This window comes from Pseudorasbora parva, chromosome 10, assembly GCF_024679245.1.
Source record: "Pseudorasbora parva isolate DD20220531a chromosome 10, ASM2467924v1, whole genome shotgun sequence".
In the NCBI taxonomy this organism is placed as follows: Eukaryota; Metazoa; Chordata; class Actinopteri; order Cypriniformes; family Gobionidae; genus Pseudorasbora; species Pseudorasbora parva.
Window position 1 is genome coordinate 24,114,542 of NC_090181.1, and position 25,724 is coordinate 24,140,265.

The window sequence follows — 25,724 nt, forward strand, 5'->3', positions numbered from 1 at the left end:
TAATGATATAGATTAAAGAAAATGATTTACTATTAGGCTAGTATAACTTGGCCTACTTTATAATTTTAAATAATAAGCCTCACACATATGGGGAAATAATGTCCTCAGCATCGAAAGTAGCCTATAGCTAAATCTAGTTATTTAAGTGCTGCTAATTATTGCATTGATTCTTGAAACGAGACAACCAAGCTGAAAACCTGAAAAACTAGTTTATGCATGAAATTATTTTGGATTAATATTTGTAAAAAATATTACAGGCATTTTTTCTGGTGTTGCTAGCTAATAGGGCCTACTTTAAAGGAAGGGGGATTGGGTTACACAGATCTACAGGTAAACCATAATTCCTTGGAGACAGATATGAACATAAGCATACGTTTTATAAGCTATTCAGTATTCAGAATGTCTATAATATAGCTATTATAAGAATTTAGATAATTTATAGGTTTTGATATGCCTTTTCAAACTGTATAGCCTTATATGATGTACAGTTTTTAATCAAAATGTGTAATCTGTGGCTACAGGCACATATTTTGAATGTAAACACAGTTCTAGCGACACAGGGAAGTGCAGCTGTAATAGACGTGTCCTTTTGGCCACATCATCTTTTGCATCAAATTGTATCAGTCAATTAGGAACAGGAGCCTATTTTACAACATAGTCAGCTGTGTATTTTCCATGCTTTTACAATTATGTTCTTGTCAAATGCTTTAAAAAAACGTATTATTTTATCAGTGCCTATAGTTGTATAAACTTTTATGATGGGTCCTTTACAATTTTGAAACTGTTGTCTTTGGTTATGGCCATGGGGACTCATAAAGTCTCATTTATACTTTAATAAAAGTCCAAGTTGTTTTATGCACTTTGTTATGTATACCTAGTACCGGGTTGGACCTCCTTTTACTGCCTTAATTAATGATGTATTTAACAAGGTGCTGGAAACATTCCAGAGATGTTGGCCCATATTGACATGATGACATCACGCAGTTGCTGCAGATCCCTTAAAACACTGTTCTTTCAAATTCTGATGCTCAGTTTTAACTTCAGCAGATCTTCCAGACCATGTCTACTATGCACTAGTTGCAGCCATGTGACTGACTGATAAAGATATTTGCATTAACAAGAAGTTGAACAGGTGCACTTAAAGTGGATGGTTAGTGTATTGCTAATTTTTACACTGACTAATAAAATATGAAAACAGGTAAATTCCATTTGATTATAAAAAATAAATTATAATATAATCCAGCCATGCTTAGTGTGTAAAAGATTTTACAGCTAAAATATATAATAAACTCCAGTAACACTTTATTTTACAGTTTCTTTGTTACATGTACTTACCATAACAGTAAATTATGTAAATTAAGTTACATTACATGTAACTATCCCCAAACCAAATCCTACCCTAAGTATACATGTAGCTAATAAATATTACTCAGTAGATTAATATAATATTACACTGTAACAATGACACCTTTAACTAAAGTGCAACCTAAACTCCTTTAGGCTCATGAGAATGCCTGCTGGGATTCTTAGACCTTCAATGGTGAGCATTATTGTACAAAATCTGTACAAAAAGTACAGAATATTAGGGCGACCAAACATTTTGTTTTCCCAGGACATGTCCTGTTTCCAAGTTCTGTCCTGGTCCTAATATAACAATTTTCTAACCATAAAGAGGGGCATACTTTAAATGTATTAAAATTAGTAAGGAATCTTTGAGTAAACTTCGAGTATCATTTGAGTATCTCATTGCCAAGCCAAGTGTCCTGGTTTTCGTTAATCAAAATATGGTCACTCTAGAATATGTTTTCATATTCCCATGCACTAATCTAAATGATGTAGTAAGAAGTGGTGTACATTAATGAGAGTTCAGTTCTATTTGAAATAGCCTATAGTAAAATCTATGATCATTAGACTATATCTCAAACAACTGTGTCAACAACTATATCCATATTTACAAAAAGTGTTATAAAACACATCCAGCTGTGTCTTTTCCACGATTCAGCTGCTTTAAAGCTTTTTCCCAGCACAGGCTCCAGGATATTGATGTGTAATAAGGAAATACACCTTATACAGTTTTGACTATATAAGTGATGAAGGAAAGTTTGAAGACAAACTCGATCAGAAGAAAAAGATGGAAGCTCTGAATTTCCTTCTCTGTCTGCTTCTAACTGCCTATCAAGGTAAGATTATCATTCATTGGCAATGGAAATCCTTTGGAAAATGCACAATTCATGGAAAACAACTGTTAGACTGAACATCAGATTTTACACTCAGATATAATTTATCAGTTCAAAGAGCTGACTTTCGAATACATTGCATTACATTAAATGTTATGTATGTTTGTCACGTTACAGCAAATACCATTGGGGCATGGTCATGGACAACAGGTAAATATCCTTCAACATTATATATCATGTGACATGGGTTTATGTATATTTTAATGTAAGCTAATTTTGAAACATCGATCCATATAATATGTATATATTTGTTTGTTTGTTGTAGTTGACTGGACAGATGTCTGGCTGTCCACCACTGAAGATCCTTCATGTATCTATCTATCTATCTATCTATCTATCTATCTATCTATCTATCTATCTATCTATCTATCTATCTATCTATCTATCTATCTATCTATCTATCTATCTATCTATCTATCTATCTATCTATCTATCTATCTATCTATCTATCTATCTATCTATCTATCTATCTATCTATCTATCTATCTATCTATCTATCCATCTAAAGTTTTATAATAGGGTAAAATGGAGCTAAATCCTTTACATTTATGAGGTGGCAAGGTGGGCCTTTTAAAAGGCACACACAAATACTTTAGCTAAAATTATGTTTTTAATGTCTAAGTTAATACTTGTTCAAAACAATCACTTTAGCACAGTTTGCACCACTTTTGTTTAATTTTGATATATACAGTAAAATAGGCTAATACATTTTTGTTCAGTAAATATACTGTCTTTAAAATATGTTCATTTTAAAAATATTTGTGCAGCGGATAAAGCAGAAACAAAGTTGTTTAAAAAAGGAGATTCTGAAAGCACTAAATGAGTTTCTATAATAATTTGATAATGTTTTACAGTACTAACAAACACATGTGATATTTTATTACATGATATAATTAATATATTTTTTAAATATGAGGGTTTTATTATAAATATTATCTCTAAAGTGGACACCAAATTTGATATATGATATTTACCATCTGAATCTAACCATGTCATGTCAACAAATGAAAAAGCCAGCCAGCTGTATATTATCATGTTAATTATTGTGCCTTTAGTTCCAACAGCAGCATTTTACCCCAAATACCATACTTTTATAGCCTGACAAGCCAGACCCACATTAAGATGTTTGGTCTGGAAACTCACCATTGACAGGGCTCAATCCGAGAGGCGGGATAAACGGTTGTCTTTCAAACTCCCTCTGCACGCGATAGGATAGAGCTACAACCAACCAGAGCAACGAAGGTGAAGCAGAGCTCACTGACAGATTCAACATTCGCCGTATCCGGTCTGCAAAACTCTGAACACATCTTCCCTTTTTAAGAATGACTTCAGTGCCATTCTTTGTTCTTTTCTCAGAGAAAAGCTTAACTCCAAGTCTTCCAGAGTCGCGGTCAAAGCTGATTCGAAAGACCGCCGTTCGCCAGTTTCTGTGTTTATTAGAAGCATGCAAACGCAACTCGGCTGTCGTCATTATGGCCCCGCCCACTGACTCTATACACAATGTGATTGGCCAGACCAGAGTTTGCCGTTTACAGCTCAGAAGGGTATTGAGAGTTGCTAGACGACACTCGCTGCAGATTAGATTTGCTGCCGCTAGGGTGCGTCTAGATTTCTAGGCTAATACTTTTACATATTCTTATTGAAAAACTGTTGCTTTATTTACTTTATGTACAAGACATTTGTCTCAAAATATAGACATTCTTTTTATCATTCTTTTTGCTACATAAATCTACAACATATTTAACATTAAATATAAGAATAGATCAAATCAGCACAGAATCAACTTTGCCTAATGGCTGGCGACCGTGTCAAGCATCAGCCAAATTTCCACGTGCCTCAAAAAAAGTGCTGAGCTGAATTTTTATGCCATCTAGTGGTTTAAGAAAATAAAGTCAAATGTGCCTTTTATCATGGTGCACCTTTAGCCCCGTTTTACCCTACATGTCATATCTATATCACATTACAGTAATTAATGCTAACTCATCAGCAATAGAACCATTAAGAGGAATAGGAATTGATAATATCATTACGTTTTCCACCCCTGCTTATTATAATGGAATCATGGCTAACATCTCTTTTCTCTAGACGCCTATTCATGCTGGAATCACTGTGGATCCCATTTTGGCATTTGTTCATGTACATATTCCTGTCAGGACAATAAAAACTGCTGCCATGACTATGACAGTAAGTTTCTCTTTATCTGACACTTCAAGATCAAATACTGTAAACAAAATTCTCTTGTATTTAGCAAAACTGAAATGTATTAATTTTTCCCCTTTGTACAGACCACTGCTCAATGACTACCCTCTGGCCAGATACAACAGGTGCACCTACATCTTTTGTATCTTTCTGTCAGATTCAGACATTTTTTTCTGGTTCCCTGAGTGTAGACAAATACTGATCTCCTTCTTTATATATTTTCTAGGTTTCCCCTCCTGCAGGTATAACTGTGGATACAACCTCGGCAGCTGCTCATGCAACTACAACTGTCATAACTATGGCAACTGTTGCCCTGACTACGACAGTGAGTTTCTCTTGATCAGACTCTTTAAGATATAGATACCGCAGAAGGTTCTGTGTATAGAACCATAAAGAGTTCTGTCAGGGGCTTCATATAGAGAACCTTTGATTCTTTGTAATTCCAGAAATAAAATTGACGTTTTATTTCTTTGCTTTATACAGACTACTGCTCTTCAACAACTGACTGGCCAGCTACAACAGGTAAACCTTTGACTGTCAAATTCAAACTTTTCTCTCTTTTCATTGGTGTTGAGCGAGGCTGATGACCCTGTAGTCATGCATCGCACCCATATTAAAGAGTTAGTTCACCCAAAACGGAAAATTCTGTCATTAATTACTCGCCCTCATGTTGATCGACACCCGTAAGGCCTTTGTTCATCCTCAGAAAACAAATTAAGATTTTTTTGTTGAAATCCGATGGCTCCATTGGCAGCAATGACATTTCCTCTCTCAAGACCCATAAAAGGCACTAAAGACGTCGTTACAAAGCCCATCTCACTCCAGTGGTTCTACAATAATTTATTAAAGCGGTGAGAATAGTTTTTGTGTGCAAAAAAATCAAAATAACAACTTTATTCAACAAGTTTTTGTCTTCCATTTAGGCCTCTGTTGTGAACTCACAAAGCACCACGATGCATGCGTGAGAATATGACGTAGAGCTGGCGGAAGCGAGGAACTTTGTTTATAAGCAGAGGAAGATGCGCTGTATCTAAGCTGTTGAATTCTACATTGATTGTGCTTTAGGTCTTGGCGTAGTGCTCAAAATGGTGCTAAAGTGTGGATTTCCTGAATCCGAACCATCAGAAACGAATAAGTGCACGTAAAAGTGCCTTACAAAACCACAAAATAAAGAACTCTACGTAATATTCTGCCGCATACGTCGTGGTGCTTCGTGAGTTCACGTCAGAGGCCCAGACGGAAGACAAGAACTTGTTGAATAAAGTCGTTATTTAGAATATTTAGTTTTGCGCACAAAAACTATTCTCGCCACTTCATAAAATTATTGAATAACCACTGGAGTGAGATGGACTTTTTAAAAACGTCTTTAGTGCCTTTTATGGGTCTTGAGAGAGGAAATGTCATTGCTGCCAATGGAGGCCTTTCTGAGCCATCGGATTTTAACAAAAATATCTTAATTTGTGATCAGAAGATGAACGAAGGTCTTACGGGTGTTGAAAGTCATGAGGGTGAGTAATTAATGACAGATTTTTCAATTTTGGTGGAACTAACCTTTTAATGGCCTTCGTAGTCATACATGTACTAATGGATTTGTGGATAATGTTTCTCTCTCTCTAGCTCCCTCCTGCAGGTATAACTGTGGATACAACCTCGGCAACTGCTCATGCAACTACAACTGTCATAACTATGGCAACTGTTGCCCTGACTACGACAGTGAGTTTCTCTTGATCAGACACTTTAAGATATAGATACCGCAGAAGGTTCTGTGTATAGAACCATAAAGAGTTCTGTCAGGGGCTTCATATAGAGAACCTTTGATTCTTTGTAATTCCAGAAATAAAATTGACGTTTTATTTCTTTGCTTTATACAGACTACTGCTCTTCAACAACTGACTGGCCAGCTACAGCAGGTAAATCTTTGACTGTCAAATTCAAACTTTTCTCTCTTTTCATTGGTGTTGAGCGAGGCTGATGACCCTGTAGTCATGCATCGCACCCATATTAAAGAGTTAGTTCACCCAAAACGGAAAATTCTGTCATTAATTACTCGCCCTCATGTTGATCGACACCCGTAAGGCCTTTGTTCATCCTCAGAAAACAAATTCAGATTTTTTTGTTGAAATCCGATGGCTCCATTGGCAGCAATGACATTTCCTCTCTCAAGACCCATAAAAGGCACTAAAGACGTCGTTACAAAGCCCATCTCACTCCAGTGGTTCTACAATAATTTATTAAAGCGGTGAGAATAGTTTTTGTGTGCAAAAAAATCAAAATAACGACTTTATTCAACAAGTTTTTGTCTTCCATTTAGGCCTCTGTTGTGAACTCACAAAGCACCACGACGCATGCGTGAGAATATGACGTAGAGCTGGCGGAAGCGAGGAACTTTGTTTATAAGCAGAGGAAGATGCGCTGTATCTAAGCTGTTGAATTCTACATTGATTGTGCTTTAGGTCTTGGCGTAGTGCTCAAAATGGTGCTAAAGTGTGGATTTCCTGAATCCGAACCATCAGAAACTAATAAGTGCACGTAAAAGTGCCTTACAAAACCACAAAATAAAGGGCTCTACGTAATATTCTGCCGCATACGTCGTGGTGCTTCGTGAGTTCACGTCAGAGGCCTAGACGGAAGACAAGAACTTGCTGAATAAAGTCGTTATTTAAAGGGGGGGGGGGGGGGGTGAAATGCTGTTTCATGCATACTGAGCTTTTTACACCTTTAAAGACTTGGATTCCCATCCTAAACATAGACAAAGTTTCAAAAACTAATGTTGGACGTTTGATGGAGTATTTCTGTGTTAAAAATACTCCTTCCGGTTTCTCACAAGTTTCGGCGAGTTTTTTTCAAGTATGGCTCGACTTGACGTTAATAGATCGGAAAGTCCTTGTATGGGCCGTACGGGCTCTTCTCCCGGTAGGGTGCGCGCGCGTCACTAGAGAGAGAGAGGAAATGCATGCCGTAAACAGTCTCTCAGGTGCAGATCCAGTCGTCCGTGAACACTTATGTGGCGCCGCGCTCCACTTTATTCCTACGGGTGACGTCGAGCGACTTCAACGCTTCAGCACAGCATTCCGGGAAGGCAGCGCTGCATTTGAACCGATTTGAATGCAGAAATGACGGGAAGCTTCAAGGCATCGCTTTAGTCGCGTCGCAAAGTGGATTTCCACGGTCACTGCTGTCACAGGACTTCACCAAATCATACCAAAGAAGTGTGTTTTTGACAGAGCGGTCCCAGCGATAAAGGTTCTGCTTTGGAAGCAGCCGGTGAGTAAATCAACTTCAAATGTCTCTGCTATTGGCTACCGTCGCATGAGTAAACATCAGTAAACGATACGATCGCGTGCTTCGTCATTCAAATGCGCTAACGGTTACTCCATTGTTGTTCTGTATAACACTAGTCTGACTCTGACGTGCAAAACCATTTTGCTTGCTACCTCTAAGGTCTAGTCACATACAATAGTCCATAAACCGAATCACGTCCTCATAAACTGCGCGTAAAGACACACAAAGGCCCCTAAATACAGTACATACCACAGAGACGGACATCCTGATGTTGCCGTTTCTCCTGTTCAATTTATTTCAGCCTCAGATTTGATTGTGGATCATTATCTGTATTAGCTGAGATAGCCATGGGTTTCTCCACGCTTGAGGACATCACCGCTTTGTGCACATTCGTCATTCTTTAGCTCCGCCCACACGATATGCCTCCAGGTGCTCGGTTTTTTCCGGAAAGACTTGGTACAGCCCATATTTCTTTTATAAATATGATAAAACTAAAGACTTTTCGGAGATATGAAGGATGCAATACTACTCTATAGGTACTCAAGATTGACATGAGATCGACTGAAACTGAGTGTTTCACCCCCCCTTTAGAATATTTAGTTTTGCGCACAAAAACTATTCTCGCCACTTCATAAAATTATTGAATAACCACTGGAGTGAGATGGACTTTTTAAAAACGTCTTTAGTGCCTTTTTTGGGTCTTGAGAGAGGAAATGTCATTGCTGCCAATGGAGGCCTTTCTGAGCCATCGGATTTCAACAAAAATATCTTAATTTGTGATCAGAAGATGAACGAAGGTCTTACGGGTGTTGAAAGTCATGAGGGTAAGTAATTAATGACAGATTTTTCAATTTTGGGGGAACTAACCTTTTAATGGCCTTCGTAGTCATACATGTACTAATGGATTTGTGGATAATGTTTCTCTCTCTCTAGCTCCCTCCTGCAGGTATAACTGTGGATACAACCTCGGCAACTGCTCATGCAACTACAACTGTCATAACTATGGCAACTGTTGCCCTGACTACGACAGTGAGTTTCTCTTGATCAGACTCTTTAAGATATAGATACCGCAGAAGGTTCTGTGTATAGAACCATAAAGAGTTCTGTCAGGGGCTTCATATAGAGAACCTTTGATTCTTTGTAATTCCAGAAATGTAATTGACGTTTTATTTCTTTGCTTTATACAGACTACTGCTCTTCAACAACTGACTGGCCAGCTACAACAGGTAAACCTTTGACTGTTAAATTCAAACTTTTCTCTCTTTTCATTGGTGTTGAGCGAGGCTGATGACCCTGTAGTCATGCATCGCACCCATATTAAAGAGTTAGTTCACCCAAAACGGAAAATTCTGTCATTAATTACTCGCCCTCATGTTGATCGACACCCGTAAGGCCTTTGTTCATCCTCAGAAAACAAATTCAGATTTTTTTGTTGAAATCCGATGGCTCCATTGGCAGCAATGACATTTCCTCTCTCAAGACCCATAAAAGGCACTAAAGACGTCGTTACAAAGCCCATCTCACTCCAGTGGTTCTACAATAATTTATTAAAGCGGTGAGAATAGTTTTTGTGTGCAAAAAAATCAAAATAACGACTTTATTCAACAAGTTTTTGTCTTCCATTTAGGCCTCTGTTGTGAACTCACAAAGCACCACGACGCATGCGTGAGAATATGACGTAGAGCTGGCGGAAGCGAGGAACTTTGTTTATAAGCAGAGGAAGATGCGCTGTATCTAAGCTGTTGAATTCTACATTGATTGTGCTTTAGGTCTTGGCGTAGTGCTCAAAATGGTGCTAAAGTGTGGATTTCCTGAATCCGAACCATCAGAAACGAATAAGTGCACGTAAAAGTGCCTTACAAAACCACAAAATAAAGGGCTCTACGTAATATTCTGCCGCATACGTCGTGGTGCTTCGTGAGTTCACGTCAGAGGCCCAGACGGAAGACAAGAACTTGTTGAATAAAGTCGTTATTTAGAATATTTAGTTTTGCGCACAAAAACTATTCTCGCCACTTCATAAAATTATTGAATAACCACTGGAGTGAGATGGACTTTTTAAAAACGTCTTTAGTGCCTTTTATGGGTCTTGAGAGAGGAAATGTCATTGCTGCCAATGGAGGCCTTTCTGAGCCATCGGATTTTAACAAAAATATCTTAATTTGTGATCAGAAGATGAACGAAGGTCTTACGGATGTTGAAAGTCATGAGGGTGAGTAATTAATGACAGATTTTTCAATTTTGGGGGAACTAACCTTTTAATGGCCTTCGTAGTCATACATGTACCAATGGATTTGTGGATAATGTTTCTCTCTCTCTAGCTCCCTCCTGCAGGTATAACTGTGGATACAACCTCGGCAACTGCTCATGCAACTACAACTGTCATAACTATGGCAACTGTTGCCCTGACTACGACAGTGAGTTTCTCTTGATCAGACTCTTTAAGATATAGATACCGCAGAAGGTTCTGTGTATAGAACCATAAAGAGTTCTGTCAGGGGCTTCATATAGAGAACCTTTGATTCTTTGTAATTCCAGAAATGTAATTGACGTTTTATTTCTTTGCTTTATACAGACTACTGCTCTTCAACAACTGACTGGCCAGCTACAACAGGTAAACCTTTGACTGTCAAATTCAAACTTTTCTCTCTTTTCATTGGTGTTGAGCGAGGCTGATGACCCTGTAGTCATGCATCGCACCCATATTAAAGAATTAGTTCACCCAAAACGGAAAATTCTGTCATTAATTACTCGCCCTCATGTTAATCGACACCCGTAAGGCCTTTGTTCATCCTCAGAAAACAAATTAAGATTTTTTTGTTGAAATCCGATGGCTCCATTGGCAGCAATGACATTTCCTCTCTCAAGACCCATAAAAGGCACTAAAGACGTCGTTACAAAGCCCATCTCACTCCAGTGTTTCTACAATAATTTATTAAAGTGGTGAGAATAGTTTTTGTGTGCAAAAAAATCAAAATAACGACTTTATTCAACGAGTTTTTGTCTTCCATTTAGGCCTCTGATGTGAACTCACAAAGCACCACGACGCATGCGTGAGAATATGACGTAGAGCTGGCGGAAGCAAGGAACTTTGTTTATAAGCAGAGGAAGATGCGCTGTATCGAAGCTGTTGAATTCTACATTGATTGTGCTTTAGGTCTTAGCGTACTGCTCAAAATGGTGCTAAAGTGTGGATTTCCTGAATCCGAACCATCAGAAACGAATAAGTGCACGTAAAAGTGCCTTACAAAACCACAAAATAAAGGGCTCTACGTAATATTCTGCCGCATACGTCGTGGTGCTTCGTGAGTTCACGTCAGAGGCCCAGACGGAAGACAAGAACTTGTTGAATAAAGTCGTTATTTAGAATATTTAGTTTTGCGCACAAAAACTATTCTCGCCACTTCATAAAATTATTGAATAACCACTGGAGTGAGATGGACTTTTTAAAAACGTCTTTAGTGCCTTTTATGGGTCTTGAGAGAAGAAATGTCATTGCTGCCAATGGAGGCCTTTCTGAGCCATCGGATTTTAACAAAAATATCTTAATTTGTGATCAAAAGATGAACGAAGGTCTTACGGGTGTTGAAAGTCATGAGGGTGAGTAATTAATGACAGATTTTTCAATTTTGGGGGAACTAACCTTTTAATGGCCTTCGTAGTCATACATGTACTAATGGATTTGTGGATAATGTTTCTCTCTCTCTAGCTCCCTCCTGCAGGTATAACTGTGGATACAACCTCGGCAACTGCTCATGCTACTACAACTGTCATAACTATGGCAACTGTTGCCCTGACTACGACAGTGAGTTTCTCTTGATCAGACTCTTTAAGATATAGATACCGCAGAAGGTTCTGTGTATAGAACCATAAAGGGTTCTGTCAGGGGCTTCATATAGAGAACCTTTGATTCTTTGTAATTCCAGAAATAAAATTGACGTTTTATTTCTTTGCTTTATACAGACTACTGCTCTTCAACAACTGACTGGCCAGCTACAACAGGTAAACCTTTGACTGTCAAATTCAAACTTTTCTGTCTTTTCATTGGTGTTGAGCGAGGCTGATGACCCTGTAGTCATGCATCGCACCCATATTAAAGAGTTAGTTCACCCAAAACGGAAAATTCTGTCATTAATTACTCGCCCTCATGTTGATCGACACCCGTAAGGCCTTTGTTCATCCTCAGAAAACAAATTCAGATTTTTTTGTTGAAATCCGATGGCTCCATTGGCAGCAATGACATTTCCTCTCTCAAGACCCATTAAAGGCACTAAAGACGTCGTTACAAAGCCCATCTCACTCCAGTGGTTCTACGATAATTTATTAAAGCGGTGAGAATAGTTTTTGTGTGCAAAAAAATCAAAATAACGACTTTATTCAACAAGTTTTTGTCTTCCATTTAGGCCTCTGATGTGAACTCACAAAGCACCACGACGCATGCGTGAGAATATGACGTAGAGCTGGCGGAAGCGAGGAACTTTGTTTATAAGCAGAGGAAGATGCGCTGTATCTAAGCTGTTGAATTCTACATTGATTGTGCTTTAGGTCTTGGCGTAGTGCTCAAAATGGTGCTAAAGTGTGGATTTCCTGAATCCGAACCATCAGAAACGAATAAGTGCACGTAAAAGTGCCTTACAAAACCACAAAATAAAGGGCTCTACGTAATATTCTGCCGCATACGTCGTGGTGCTTCGTGAGTTCACGTCAGAGGCCCAGACGGAAGACAAGAACTTGCTGAATAAAGTCGTTATTTAGAATATTTAGTTTTGCGCACAAAAACTATTCTCGCCACTTCATAAAATTATTGAATAACCACTGGAGTGAGATGGACTTTTTAAAAACGTCTTTAGTGCCTTTTATGGGTCTTGAGAGAGGAAATGTCATTGCTGCCAATGGAGGCCTTTCTGAGCCATCGGATTTTAACAAAAATATCTTAATTTGTGATCAGAAGATGAACGAAGGTCTTACGGGTGTTGAAAGTCATGAGGGTGAGTAATTAATGACAGATTTTTCAATTTTGGTGGAACTAACCTTTTAATGGCCTTCGTAGTCATACATGTACTAATGGATTTGTGGATAATGTTTCTCTCTCTCTAGCTCCCTCCTGCAGGTATAACTGTGGATACAACCTCGGCAACTGCTCATGCAACTACAACTGTCATAACTATGGCAACTGTTGCCCTGACTACGACAGTGAGTTTCTCTTGATCAGACTCTTTAAGATATAGATACCGCAGAAGGTTCTGTGTATAGAACCATAAAGAGTTCTGTCAGGGGCTTCATATAGAGAACCTTTGATTCTTTGTAATTCCAGAAATAAAATTGACGTTTTATTTCTTTGCTTTATACAGACTACTGCTCTTCAACAACTGACTGGCCAGCTACAACAGGTAAACCTTTGACTGTCAAATTCAAACTTTTCTCTCTTTTCATTGGTGTTGAGCGAGGCTGATGACCCTGTAGTCATGCATCGCACCCATATTAAAGAGTTAGTTCACCCAAAACGGAAAATTCTGTCATTAATTACTCGCCCTCATGTTGATCGACACCCGTAAGGCCTTTGTTCATCCTCAGAAAACAAATTAAGATTTTTTTGTTGAAATCCGATGGCTCCATTGGCAGCAATGACATTTCCTCTCTCAAGACCCATAAAAGGCACTAAAGACGTCGTTACAAAGCCCATCTCACTCCAGTGGTTCTACAATAATTTATTAAAGCGGTGAGAATAGTTTTTGTGTGCAAAAAAATCAAAATAACGACTTTATTCAACAAGTTTTTGTCTTCCATTTAGGCCTCTGATGTGAACTCACAAAGCACCACGACGCATGCGTGAGAATATGACGTAGAGCTGGCGGAAGCAAGGAACTTTGTTTATAAGCAGAGGAAGATGCGCTGTATCTAAGCTGTTGAATTCTACATTGATTGTGCTTTAGGTCTTGGCGTAGTGCTCAAAATGGTGCTAAAGTGTGGATTTCCTGAATCCGAACCATCAGAAACGAATAAGTGCACGTAAAAGTGCCTTACAAAACCACAAAATAAAGGGCTCTACGTAATATTCTGCCGCATACGTCGTGGTGCTTCGTGAGTTCACGTCAGAGGCCCAGACGGAAGACAAGAACTTGTTGAATAAAGTCGTTATTTAGAATATTTTCTTTTGCGCACAAAAACCATTCTCGCCACTTCATAAAATTATTGAATAACCACTGTAGTGAGATGGACTTTATAAAATGTCTTTAGTGCCTTTTATGGGTCTTGAGAGAGGAAATGTCATTGCTGCCAATGGAGGCCTTTCTGAGCCATCGGATTAAAAAAAATATCTTAATTTGTGATCAGAAGATGAACGAAGGTCTTACGGGTGTTGAAAGTCATGAGGGTGAGTAATTAATGACAACATTTTCATTTGGGGTGAACTAACCATTTAGGAACAACAACAGCAGCAGGAATAACAGTCTTGACACATATTACAGGTGCGGCTGCCATTCAGTTGAATTTAAGTGCACATTGAGATTAACGACATAAAATGGATAGGTTGTTTTCCATAAAGGGAGTTTTAACAGTTTTAATGAGCTTTGCTTATCTAACTAAATATAGAGACCAATAGTGACCTATAATGTGCACACACATATTGATGATTGACATCATGAGTAAAATCTGTTCCTCCCTCTACTACAGATTCTCCCTCTTGCAGGTATAGCTGTGGATACGAATTCAACAGTTGCTCATGCAACTACAACTGTCAGTACTATGGCAACTGTTGCCCTGACTTTCACTGTAAGTTCCATAAAAACAGACAAAAAACAGACAGTTAAAACTTGGTTAATAAAGGCCTTCTGAAGTGAATTTGTTTGTGTGTGTGTGTGTGTGTGTGTGTGTGTGTGTGTGTGTGTGTGTGTGTGTGTGTGTGTGTGTGTGTGTGTGTGTGTGTGTGTGTGTGTGTGTGTTTAGTTTTGTGTGTTTAGTTTTGTGTGTTTAGAAAAATATCAATATTTACTATGTTATAAAGTAAAATACCTAGCTTCCGGTGGAACACTTTTTGTATTCAACTTACAAAAAAACGTGTAACACCTCAATTCAATGCGATTATGCTGTGTCCAACGTCATTGTCGCACCAGTAATGCTTTTATCGTAAGTTGAATATGGAAGGCAGTCTGCTGGAAGCTAGATATTCTTCTTTATAATATTTTAACTATGGTTATTTACACAAACCCATCAATTCACTTCAGAAGGCCTTTATTAACCTCCCATTTTTGGGTGAACTATCCCTTTAAGTAAGGGATAACGTGGTGGAAGCTAAGAACCGCCTGAAGGGTGGTTGCCTCCGTGAGCCTGTGCATTTAACGGTTTTATTGCATCAGAATTGAGTATTCAGACACAGACACACTATGGTATAAATTATTTTATGATCACATATATAGCTCTTTATACAAATTATGGTTTGAAGAATACTGATATTTTGCATTCTGTGACTAGATACTCCTTGAGTAAACTACTTCTTGAGGACTCAAACATGACACTTCTGATTAATAGCCTACTCATCCTTGTTTTATCTTCTCTCCTTTAATCAGGGCACTGTCAATCGGACACAACAACTTCAGGTACTACAGTAGTATTTGTAATGGCATAGGCTAAATTCAGATAACATGTTTTACGTGTTTCCGATAAAACTTGTTTGTAACTGTAAAACTGAACACATTTTGTTTCTTCATGATCACCAGTTTCTCACCCTCAGTGTGGAGGACACCTGTATGGTTCGGGGCTGTTTTCCAGTCCAAACTACCCAAGTTATTACCATGACAATGCCTATTGTGTGTGGTATCTCTCTGCTCAGCAAGGACAGAGGATCTTCCTGTCATTTGTTGATGTGCAGTAAGTGAGAGACAGGTTCATGATGGTGGAATCATGTTTGCTATCTATCAGAGATAGGAGGGTGGAAGGTATACTGACATAAACTAAATGTTTACTAAATTATAAACTAAATTATACTTTTTAATATACTATATTTTAATTTAGTATAATTGCACAATTGAATATAATTTTATTTCAGTCCAAAAATACTGTAGGAGCAGTGTTATTATTGAGGATTTTGGCAGTTAATTTGTGCAGTTCCACTAGCAACCTTAAGGTGGAACCAATTCCAAATAGGTCCTTCTATTCTAGTGAGGTTAAAAAGTCAGTTAAAATATTTAGCTTAATAGTTTAAATCACAGCTTTCAATCATAAATGACATCCAAGGAAACAGTGTTCCTCTTTTCTGATTGGGGTAACATTTTGTCTGTTTCTTCCAGATTGGAGCGCTGCTGTAACTGCGACTACATCTCTATACATGACGGCTCTTCCACTAGTCATTCACAGCTGGGAAAAGTCTGCTTCAATGACACCACCCATCAGGTGTTTCACTCTTCTTCACGATACTTGACTGTTGTTTTTAGGAGTGACTTCTCTGGTGTCAGCCATGGTTTTAAGGCCCTTTTCACAAGCTCTCTGACTGATGATAAAGGTAATATTAAGTTCATGTTTTTAAAAAAAGTATAATCATTTAAAAAATACTTTAAAAGGGCAACATTAATTTGAGGTGATAAAACTCTTTGCTCTTCAGGTCGTGTGGATTGTTCCTCAGACAGCATGGTCATTGTCATTCAAAAGTCTTACCTGAACTCACTTGGGTTGAGTGGAAATGACCTTTATGTGGATGATCATATTTGCAGACCCACTATTACCAGTAATGATGTTGTGTTCAGCTTCCCTCTCGACACATGTGGAACCGCCAAAGAGGTATGATCTACATGTGTGTCAGATCCGGCATGGCTCCAGGGCTGCTAGTGGCGGTATCTGTTTTCTTTAGCCAAAATGTAAAAATGTTCATAATTGCTTCTTGTCAGCTTTTAATGCTTGAATTTGCTGTGTCAGATTAGTTAGCATCATTGAGGGGCATGTCACCTGCTCCCTGTCTCTCTCTCATAGATGATGAACGGTTATGTATCCTACACCAACAATGTGCGGGCATCTCAGTCTCAGTCGGGTGAGATCACTCGTCAGTCACAGTTCCTACTACACGTGGGCTGCCGAATGGAGCCGGACACTATGGTCAACATATTCTACAAGGCCAGCGAGATCATCAATGCCAACATCACAGGAATGGGCCGCTTCAATGCCAGCATAGCCTTCTACACCTCCAGCAGTTTCTCCCAACAAATTTATGACACTCCGTATGAAGTAAAATTGAACCAGTTTCTGTATGTTCAAGTCGAATTAAACAGGCGTGACAACAGCCTGGATCTCTTCCTAGACACCTGTGTAGCATCTCCAAATCCCACTGACTTCAAAGACCGTTCCTATGACCTACTGCGTAACGGGTGAGACCTTTTATTTCTTAAATGTGACACCCTCCACCATCATATCATATGTGACATTGGAATCAGTTGAGATCTAAGATAATATTGATAAGAACTCTGCTGCTTCTAGTCTAAATATGTTGTTGTACTCCTTTGCACTAATAGTGAAACCAACTATTGTACTTTTAATTAAATTCATTTATTTGTTCAAATTCAGATATCTATCTCAATATGTCCTCTGTTTTAGATGTCCCAGAGACAACACATATTATTCCTACACCACCGGGGAGCACTATTATGCTCAGTTCAGGTTCCAGGCTTTTAAGTTCCTCCGGACTCACGCCTACGTGTACCTGCAGTGTAAAGTGATCATCTGCCCTAATAACGATTACAACTCTCGCTGCCGCCAAGGTTGCCGCTTCCGTCGCAAAAGATCCCTTGACAGCACCTACCACACCAATACTGTGACGCTGGGGCCAATCAAACTTAAAGGTTTAAGGAGTCTCGCAGATTTAAAGCAATAATTCACCCAAAAGTGACAATTCTGCCATTATTTACTCACCCTCATGCATGTTGTTCCGAACCCATTACTTGCTCCATGGAGCGCAAAAGGAAAATTCTGAAGACTAGTAACAAGGAGGATAAGCACCATAATTAGAGTAAATAAAGTCAGAATTGTTGGGTCAGCTATCCATTTAACTGTATCTTAAAACTTGTTATTAAACATAATATTCATTATATATATATATATATATATATATATATATATATATATATATATATATATATATATATATATATATATATATATATAATATATATTTTAAATTTTTTTAATTAATATTTCCATTTCCCATACAGTATTTGAAATGTAATTAAATGCTGTTATATTGGTATAATTTCCTGTACCATTTCTAGCTGTTGAAATTATTAGCATTCTACATATGACTGTAACTAATCTATCCCTTTATCCCTGTACTGAACAGGAGGGAGACATGCTTTCGGACAGCATGAGAAGATTGAGGCAGCAGAGTGATTTGATCATCATCATCAGCATCTCTATCTCTCATCTGCATCTTTAATAATCAAATCATATTATCCTTCCTAAGCAAATTGATTTGAATAAAATGTTCTTTAATGCATTAAAGCAATCCTTCTTCATATGCAACTTCCTTGTCTTTATCAATGTGTTATAATATATATTTTACATTTGTTTGCCATTATTGAACCAAGCAAGTCACAATTGCTGCCTGTCAAGAGAATGTGTTGATATATTAATATTAATCAATGTAAAACATTTAGCATTAAAAATGAATATTGAAAGGAATAAAGAAGCCAGGCAAAGTAGACTCCAATATAACTTGATTTATTAACATAAAGAAAACTTAGGCAATGCAATAACAACGATCACTAACTAAACAGTATGTCATGCACAAATAATACTGGAAAAGGACTGTGACAGACTTAATTAGAAACAGGTGTGCTCATTAAACTAATAGCGTACAACATGGTTAAAGGCACACGTAAAGAAAAATGGGCTTTTCACTACTCCTATAAAGTGTGATATACAAAAAAGTTTGTATTGAACATTTATGGAGCAACATATTTTGTGTGAAAATAAATCATAAAAGTGGTTTATTTTATTTAAAAATCTTCAAAATGTATGAGGTGACGAGGGGGGCCTTTTACCCAACACATGGGGTAAAAGGCTCACCAGCATGGGGCAAAAGGCACAGTATTGATACAAATAATTTTCCTAAAATAATGTTTTTAATAATCTTTAAGTTAATACTTGTTCAAAGCAATCACTTTAGCAAAGTTTGAACTATTTTCTGTTTATTTGGATGAATAAAGTAATTTTTTTATCAAAAAAATATGCTGTCATTAAAATGTTAATATAGAAATATATCTTAAAAATATAGAAACAAAATAATTTTAAAAAGTAATGATTCTGAAAGCATTAAAGGAGATCCCATAATAATTTAATATACATTTACAACAACTTATATTTTATTATATGATTTAATTAATATCACATCTTTAAATATGATGGTTTCATTATAAATATGGTGATTATCTCTAAGGTGGACACCGAACTTAATATATGAAACTTACCATCTGAATCTTACCATTTCATGTCAACAAATGGAACAGTCAGCAGCTGTTTTTTATCATGTTAAATGCCTTTTGCCCCCAACAGCAGGGGGACCTTTTACCCCAAATATCATACTTTTACATATTCTTCCATTATGGAAAAACTGTTGTTTTAATTACCTTGAACAAAACATTAAAAAGCCCATTGTTTCAAAATATATTCAATAATTAGATCAAATGAGATAAATGATATATATTAGATCAAATGAGCGCAACTCATTTTACTACAGCAAAAATAAAAGAAATCTGGAATTTGTTTTTTAATTATTTTTAAAACAATTATTAAAAAGCTTCCATGTCTTGCAGCTGACTTGCACATTGAGTTTAAATTAGAGTTTGACCTTCTAAATGATTTGATCTTAGATGGAATGGTGCAGTATTACAGAGGGTGTTCTAATGTGTCACATCTTATGAAGAACTACCATGAGGAAATTGAAACCAATGATGACATGGATGTTCTAATTTTACAGGCATTCACTGAAATGATACAGTTGGCTGATGACAATGTAATGGAATGTTCAGCTAATCAGTCATAATTCACAGAACTGGAATGTGAACGGGAAACTTGTTTAATCCTTACTGTAGACACGTAGGTTTTAGAATTACTATTTTGTATAGCAGGTGCTTGTCTTTCTTTATAAAATTACCTTTCAAAGTTTATTAGATGCAAGATATTTAGGGAACTCACCATATGAAAAAGAAGGCTCACTTATGTGGCAGAAATGCAAGGCATAACTTTTTGGTTTTGAGAAATAAATGACAGGATGAACAAACATTGCAGTACATGTCGCATAAGTCAGGTTTATTGACATTCAACATCAAATCCACCAAAACATGTTATTCAATACTTTTCTGATAATTTAGTACATTATGCAGACAGAAATATGAAATGTTTAAATAGTAGCACCACAGACATTTCCAAAAACATTACAAATAACATCTACAGCATGGCACCGGTGATAGTAATGGGAGGCGAGAGAATGAAAAAGAGAACAGTGTGCCCACACTAATCAAACACAATCATCAACACTGCTTTACAAAACCAGTGTGTACAGCCATGTGCTATGGTGCTAAGCAAGGACACCTCAGGTCTCCAAAATAATTCATTTGGACAACAATCCTACAGGACACTATTTCTCACTGCTAAATAGCCAGGTTATTTATCTGTAACTGTTCATTTTCAAACTCAAGTTTGTTGATTTAAGTTTAGCTTAAATAATTTAGCTCTCTCAACTAATAAGCAAGTAATAATTTGTGGTAATTTTATCTTAAATTAGAGGATAGAAATATTAAATATGGCAATGTCATGTTACAACATTTAAACTAAAGCGATAACATTTACTGTCGTTCATGTCACTGGATTCCAAATGTAAATAATAATAATAATACAAAATGTTAAGTGTCGACTTTCAGAAAATAACTGTAGGCACTGATTAATGAACTCTGGCACTTATAAAAGAGAGTTGAGGCAAAATCTTTGTTATAAATAATTGGAAAGTTGGAAAAGTTCTCAAGATCTCTAACTGGGATGGTAGTTTTTGATGTAAGAACACCATTAGCATCCACATTTCTTACCTTTCAAAGACCAAAAAGTGTACGCTCTAAATGTGATTTACTGACTTCATCATATCATACCAATAACAGTTCTAATAAAATAATTACAAAGCAGAGTCAACCAATTTCATCTTTGGAATGTACAGATACTATAATTGTATTATTATTATTGTGTAAAACAGGGCAAAGAAGAGGACCGTAACACATATGTGTTCTTATTTGTGCTGGCCTCTTGCAAAGTGACAGGCAAAGTCATAGCTGTTTCTGCATCTGTGTCCGCATATGTTACACTGAAAAGGGTTCTCGTAACCATGACAACCCATGTGGATAGTGTAGAGGATGTTGTCTGGGAAATATATGTGACAGTGGGGGCAATGGTGGAGCATCTGGGGGTCTTGTACTGGGGTGGGCGTCCCTGGCTGGCTGTTGGTACCGCTGGGTGTGCTGGTTCTCTCGCTGCAGGGTCCCACCCCTGGGCTACAGCCACTGTGCGCTGCCGGTCTGGGCTCGGGGGTGATTGGAGAAGAAGCTTGAGCCGCGCTGACAGAGACGGCAGCGGGTGCCGTCACGGGCTGCTGGACGAGGAACGTGGGTTTTTCGTCGGGTAGAGATTCTGCTCCAGGGGATACCGGTGCACCTTGGGCTTCAGGTGGGATGCTGGCAAGCTGACCGGCCAAAGTCGAAAGCTGGTTCAGCGGGTTGTCCATTACCATGTCCTGGTCCTCCCTAGAGCCACTTCCAATTGCTTCACCTACTTGTGCATCCTTTCCTAGACTGTTATAGGCCTCCTGATGGAGGTGGGAGTGAGGAGGGAGATCATGACCGAAGTCACCCAAGTGGTGCTGCTCCGAGTTGGGCTTTTGCAATACCATGGATGGCGGGCTAAGGTTGATGAGCAACCGGCGGCCATAGCCCAGAGAGTTTCCTCTCTTCTGGAGGACACTGAGCATTTTTCGGTGTGAGATAGCAGAGCGTGCACCCTTCATGGGAAGCAGTTTGTGTCTTCGACGCCGATGATGAGAAAGGTTACTGCGATCGCTGCAGCGGAAAGAGCAGAGCTCACATTTGTAGGGCTTTTCACCTGTGTGAGAGCGCATGTGCGCCTCCAGGTGGCGCTCGTATGCCGAGGCGAAAGGACACAAGTGGCATCTATGGGGTTTTTCACCTGGAGGAAGAGATAGAGAACATTGTATGTACTTGGTAAGCTGGTAAAGACCAAAGAGCATCTATATAAGTAGTCAGAGTGTAACTAAAGTTAAAGATCAGTTTTCAGTCTTACCTGTGTGGATGCGAATGTGTTCGATTAGCCGCGCAGTGCCTCTTGTGGCATAGTTGCAATAGCGGCACTTGAGTTTGCCATCATATGTTCTCTCAAAGCCATCCACTAACATCCCAGAACTATCCTCTAAGGACATGTCCACTGCTGGGTGCTCCAGGCCATTCTGACCAAGTTCTTTAAGGGTAAAAAAACAGAGAAACGAACTAAGATTAAGACATGGGACACATTATATTTGAGTATTGTATTCAGCACACTAGATTCAGCAGGCATTTTCCACAAATACGGTACACTTTTTTTAAGCATTAAGCCCCGTTTCCACCACAGGAACTTTACCCAGGAACCAGGAACTTTGGGTGGTACTTGGTGTGTTTAGACCGCAGGAACCAGGGTCTAAATGAAGTTCCGGGTAAATATTTCCCCCTCCAAATGGCCCTGCTCGCGAGGTAGTACTTTTTCAAAGTTCAGGAACTTTCGAGGGAGGGACTTGGGCGCTGAACGTGCTGATTGGTTGAGCACACGCAGCATTTTATTTCAACCGGCATTTTAAAAGTCTTTTGCGAGGTTCGGTCTACGTTCAGTAAATATCAGTCTTGCTCTCTGTCTGATGGCGCGCGTTCGTCTCAGCCATCTCACGTGCAATGTCCGTAATAGCTGATAATAATATACATTGTCATTTTAAATCTAGCTTTACAAGCTTTCTGAATATGCTGCATGCTGCTGAATCTGCATATTAGTGCTCTTTTCTGTCGTTGTTAATTACCTCTTTAGTAAACCTATACATAACCAGCAAGAGCAGCACAGCTTGAATCTCTTCCATACTCGTTATTAATTTTTTTACAGTCTATATTTTTCACCATGTAAACGACCTGACCGATTACTTTTAAGTGTGCGTCCTTACATGACGTGACAGCGCGCGTCGCGCTCATGTTGACAAGAGAGGAAAGCTCATTTTTCCTGAGGGGTAAACTTTTTATTTCGTAAGTTATGAAGATAATGTTGGAATAATAACACAGCGTATATTGCCCCAGGCAGTTTTTACTTTAACTGCGCCTGACAGAAGAATTTTTTTTTTCTGAGATGATTATTACACTTTACAACAAATAAATAGCTTATTATATAATACTGTATTAGTCCTGGTGGCCGTTAAGAGTTGCTATGGCTACAGTTAACACATTCCAGCTGCTGGAGAAAACATCGTTGACATTTTTGATGCGGCAGACAAACTGCATGTGACAAAATGATTGCGATTGAAAGTCATCACATGTAAACACGATAGGTTTAGATAACTTCTCATGTAAACAGTCCACTAAATCTTTCAATCGGTACACACAAAAATTACTGTCCGTCAGTGACTTGGAGGAGCAGTCACGCGCAGTCCTACATCACCGGACTAATTTGCCTAAACTTCACGGAACTTTATCGCGGTGGAAACGCAGACAGTTGCAGGTCTGGGGGGTAGAAAAGTTCCTGTAAAAAAGTTCCTGGTACAAAATGTTCCGGGTAATTTTGGTGGAAACGGGGCTTTAGAGGCACAAATACCATGTTGTGAAAACTGTTGGGCATGGTAAACTATTATATAATTAAAAAACCTAAAAAATTAAATGTAATATATATATATATATATATATATATATATATATATATATATATATATATATATATATATATATATATATATATATATATGTATGTATGTATGTAATATGTTTATTTTTTTTATATTATTATTATGTTCTATTTTTTATATTTTAGACCAGACAGGATGGAAAAAAAACACACAAAGGAAATGCAGAATCCCTAAACTACAAATTCATTTATTCAAACTGAATAAAGTGTTAGTAAACTTGCACTTCCTCATAGCTCAACCCCCACAAGGATTTCCCTAATACTATAAAAATAATAGAAATGTGTGGTGAATTTTTTTTTTTTTTTCAAAACGACTGATTTTGTGGGGGTCATTTCCAGAAATGTTCTAAAAATGTGCATGTTTTTTTTTTTATATAATTAGGATGCCACATTTACTATGTTAGATGCACAATAGTCACACATGGCAATACAACAAACAAAATGCATGAATCTTGTTTAGTATTATAAAAAAAGGCTGGTCCAGTGGTGTATTTTCTAGTTTTGATGACATGATCACTTAGGGTGGGAAACATGACCAAAATCTTACAAGTAAACCACAACACTAAGCAATTGCTTAATTTAAGTAAAAGGTTCTCAAGTAATAGACCTTTATCACACTTCCTGTTTCCAGAAAGTGAAGCATCGAAAATACATGACTAAAATATGTAATACAAATTAAAAAATGTTCAGATCATATTCATCGGGTCTCACACACACTTCAGCATCGTGGTCCATATTTAGACGAGCACCGACACTGTGAGGTGAAACAATCACATATGTTTACTAGCCTCAGCTTATGCTGTAGCCATTGAGTTCCATAATAGGGACAACAACAACAAAAAAAACACACAATGGAAATCGAATTGTTACCGACTACAAATGTTCTTTAAAATAAAGAAGAAACTTGTACAGGTTTGGAGCAACATGAGTGAACTATACCTTAACCTGTCACATTAAAAAATGTGCCTAACTAACCTTAACCCAAATCATAAAAATAAAAAAAACACAACTATATTAATACTAATGATATATTAATACGATACATTTTGTACATTTTCATTCCAGTCTAAAACAACACACAGGAAGGTGCTCTAACCATTACCTCCTTGGAGATCCTCGCTGTCTTTCACTCCGATGACAGAGCCAGATATCATGTTGACATGTTGGGTCTGCTGACTCAGGTACTCCTGAAAGTCCTTCACAAAATCCAGTGGTTCTGGCTTCTCCTCGCCCATTGAAATATCTACGCCGTCGTCCTCTGCGTCCTTAAACTAGACCAAACAGGATGTAAATAAAATACAACCAGAAGACCGTAGAGATGTCAATGTAATAAAATGTATATGTAACATGATACCCACTTCAAATAGCAGCAAAATACAACTTTACAAGCAACCTGTAAAGAGTGAATCCAGTCGATTATTCTACACTAGCATGTAACGTCAACCACAGGTCAAGGGGCGCGGAAAACAAATGTCATATCTTAAGCTCATAAGTTTTAGTGGAATCCGTGACAGTTGTATCAAACATTAATCAGTTGTATTAGTCTGGTTGTTATCCAGTTGACAAGGTAACGTTAACATGTGTTACTATGATAACGAGTGAACGTTGACGTTGCTAAGCATTCCCAACTGTTAAGCTATGATTAAAACAACAGTTACCTTCTCAGAGGCGTCAGATGAATTAAAACCACACTCAGTTGTTGGATGTACTGACTGTCGACCCGTTCTTTGAGGAGATTTTAGAAAAAAGTGAGTAAATAAAGCTCCATGTTAATGCTGGAAAGCTAACGTCAGCGAGTTAGCACGACTGATTCAGTTGAATACAGATTTTAAACGAGCTCTAACGTTACATTTGACCAACAGTTAGATCGGTGTATTTGAAACATAATCGATGTGTCCATTAGGACTGTGTCATTAGTAAATGGAGAGTAAAAACAGATGTTTGGTGGGCCAAAATGATGCTCTACGACATCAAAACAAAAGAAAGCGAAGGGGTGAAAGTTCAACCAGGTGGTGCGCCGCTGAAATGATTCCGACTTCGTTCCGATAAATGAACATTTAG

The 25,724-nt window shown here is 38.0% G+C and overlaps 2 protein-coding genes and 1 long non-coding RNA gene across 5 annotated transcripts; 2 read left to right on the forward strand and 1 right to left on the reverse strand.

Moving 5' to 3' along the window:
• Positions 1-54: 54 nt before the first annotated feature.
• Positions 55-4,421, forward strand: LOC137091319 (uncharacterized). Of its 2 annotated transcripts, XR_010908067.1 has the most exons (5): positions 55-330; positions 1,048-2,180; positions 2,355-2,387; positions 2,503-2,547; positions 4,323-4,421. It is a non-coding gene; the product is annotated as an uncharacterized lncRNA (long non-coding RNA). The 2 variants fall into 2 exon arrangements; XR_010908066.1 differs by lacking the exon at positions 55-330 and having other exon boundaries at positions 477-2,180.
• Positions 4,422-4,522: 101 nt separating this feature from the next.
• LOC137090663 (CUB and zona pellucida-like domain-containing protein 1) lies at positions 4,523-18,201 on the forward strand. The gene is made up of 21 exons (XM_067454614.1): positions 4,523-4,561; positions 4,663-4,761; positions 4,920-4,958; positions 6,054-6,149; positions 6,308-6,346; positions 8,652-8,747; positions 8,906-8,944; positions 10,040-10,135; positions 10,294-10,332; positions 11,428-11,523; positions 11,682-11,720; positions 12,816-12,911; positions 13,070-13,108; positions 14,391-14,489; positions 15,284-15,313; positions 15,434-15,584; positions 16,004-16,215; positions 16,315-16,490; positions 16,680-17,071; positions 17,298-17,542; positions 18,037-18,201. The coding sequence occupies exons 1-21, from the start codon at positions 4,534-4,536 to the stop codon at positions 18,084-18,086; spliced, it is 2,196 nt and encodes a 731-aa protein (XP_067310715.1). The 5' UTR covers positions 4,523-4,533; the 3' UTR covers positions 18,087-18,201.
• A 1,778-nt stretch (positions 18,202-19,979) lies between these two features.
• Positions 19,980-25,660, reverse strand: ikzf5 (IKAROS family zinc finger 5). 2 transcript variants are annotated; one of them, XM_067455621.1, is made up of 4 exons: positions 25,322-25,660; positions 24,766-24,934; positions 22,038-22,211; positions 19,980-21,923 (listed from the first exon to the last, which is right to left on the reverse strand). In XM_067455621.1, the coding sequence occupies exons 2-4, from the start codon at positions 24,896-24,898 to the stop codon at positions 20,974-20,976; spliced, it is 1,257 nt and encodes a 418-aa protein (XP_067311722.1). In that variant the 5' UTR covers positions 24,899-24,934; positions 25,322-25,660; the 3' UTR covers positions 19,980-20,973. The 2 variants fall into 2 exon arrangements, with proteins under 2 accessions (XP_067311722.1, XP_067311723.1); XM_067455622.1 differs by lacking the exon at positions 25,322-25,660 and adding an exon at positions 25,022-25,306.
• Between the last annotated feature and the right edge of the window lie 64 nt (positions 25,661-25,724).

Bases quoted from the DNA above. Each gene is read 5' to 3' on its own strand.
- LOC137090663 (XM_067454614.1), top strand. From the start codon at position 4,534: ATGACTACCCTCTGGCCAGATACAACAG. The intron at 16,491-16,679 runs GTATGATCTACA...TCTCTCTCATAG, and splicing joins CATGTGGAACCGCCAAAGAG to ATGATGAACGGTTATGTATC. The intron at 17,543-18,036 runs GTTTAAGGAGTC...TGTACTGAACAG, and splicing joins GGGGCCAATCAAACTTAAAG to GAGGGAGACATGCTTTCGGA.
- ikzf5 (XM_067455621.1), bottom strand. From the start codon at position 24,898: ATGGGCGAGGAGAAGCCAGAACCACTGGATTTTGTGAAGGACTTTCAG. The intron at 22,212-24,765 runs GTAATGGTTAGA...TTACCCTTAAAG, and splicing joins CAGCGAGGATCTCCAAGGAG to AACTTGGTCAGAATGGCCTG. The intron at 21,924-22,037 runs GTAAGACTGAAA...CTCTTCCTCCAG, and splicing joins ACACATTCGCATCCACACAG to GTGAAAAACCCCATAGATGC.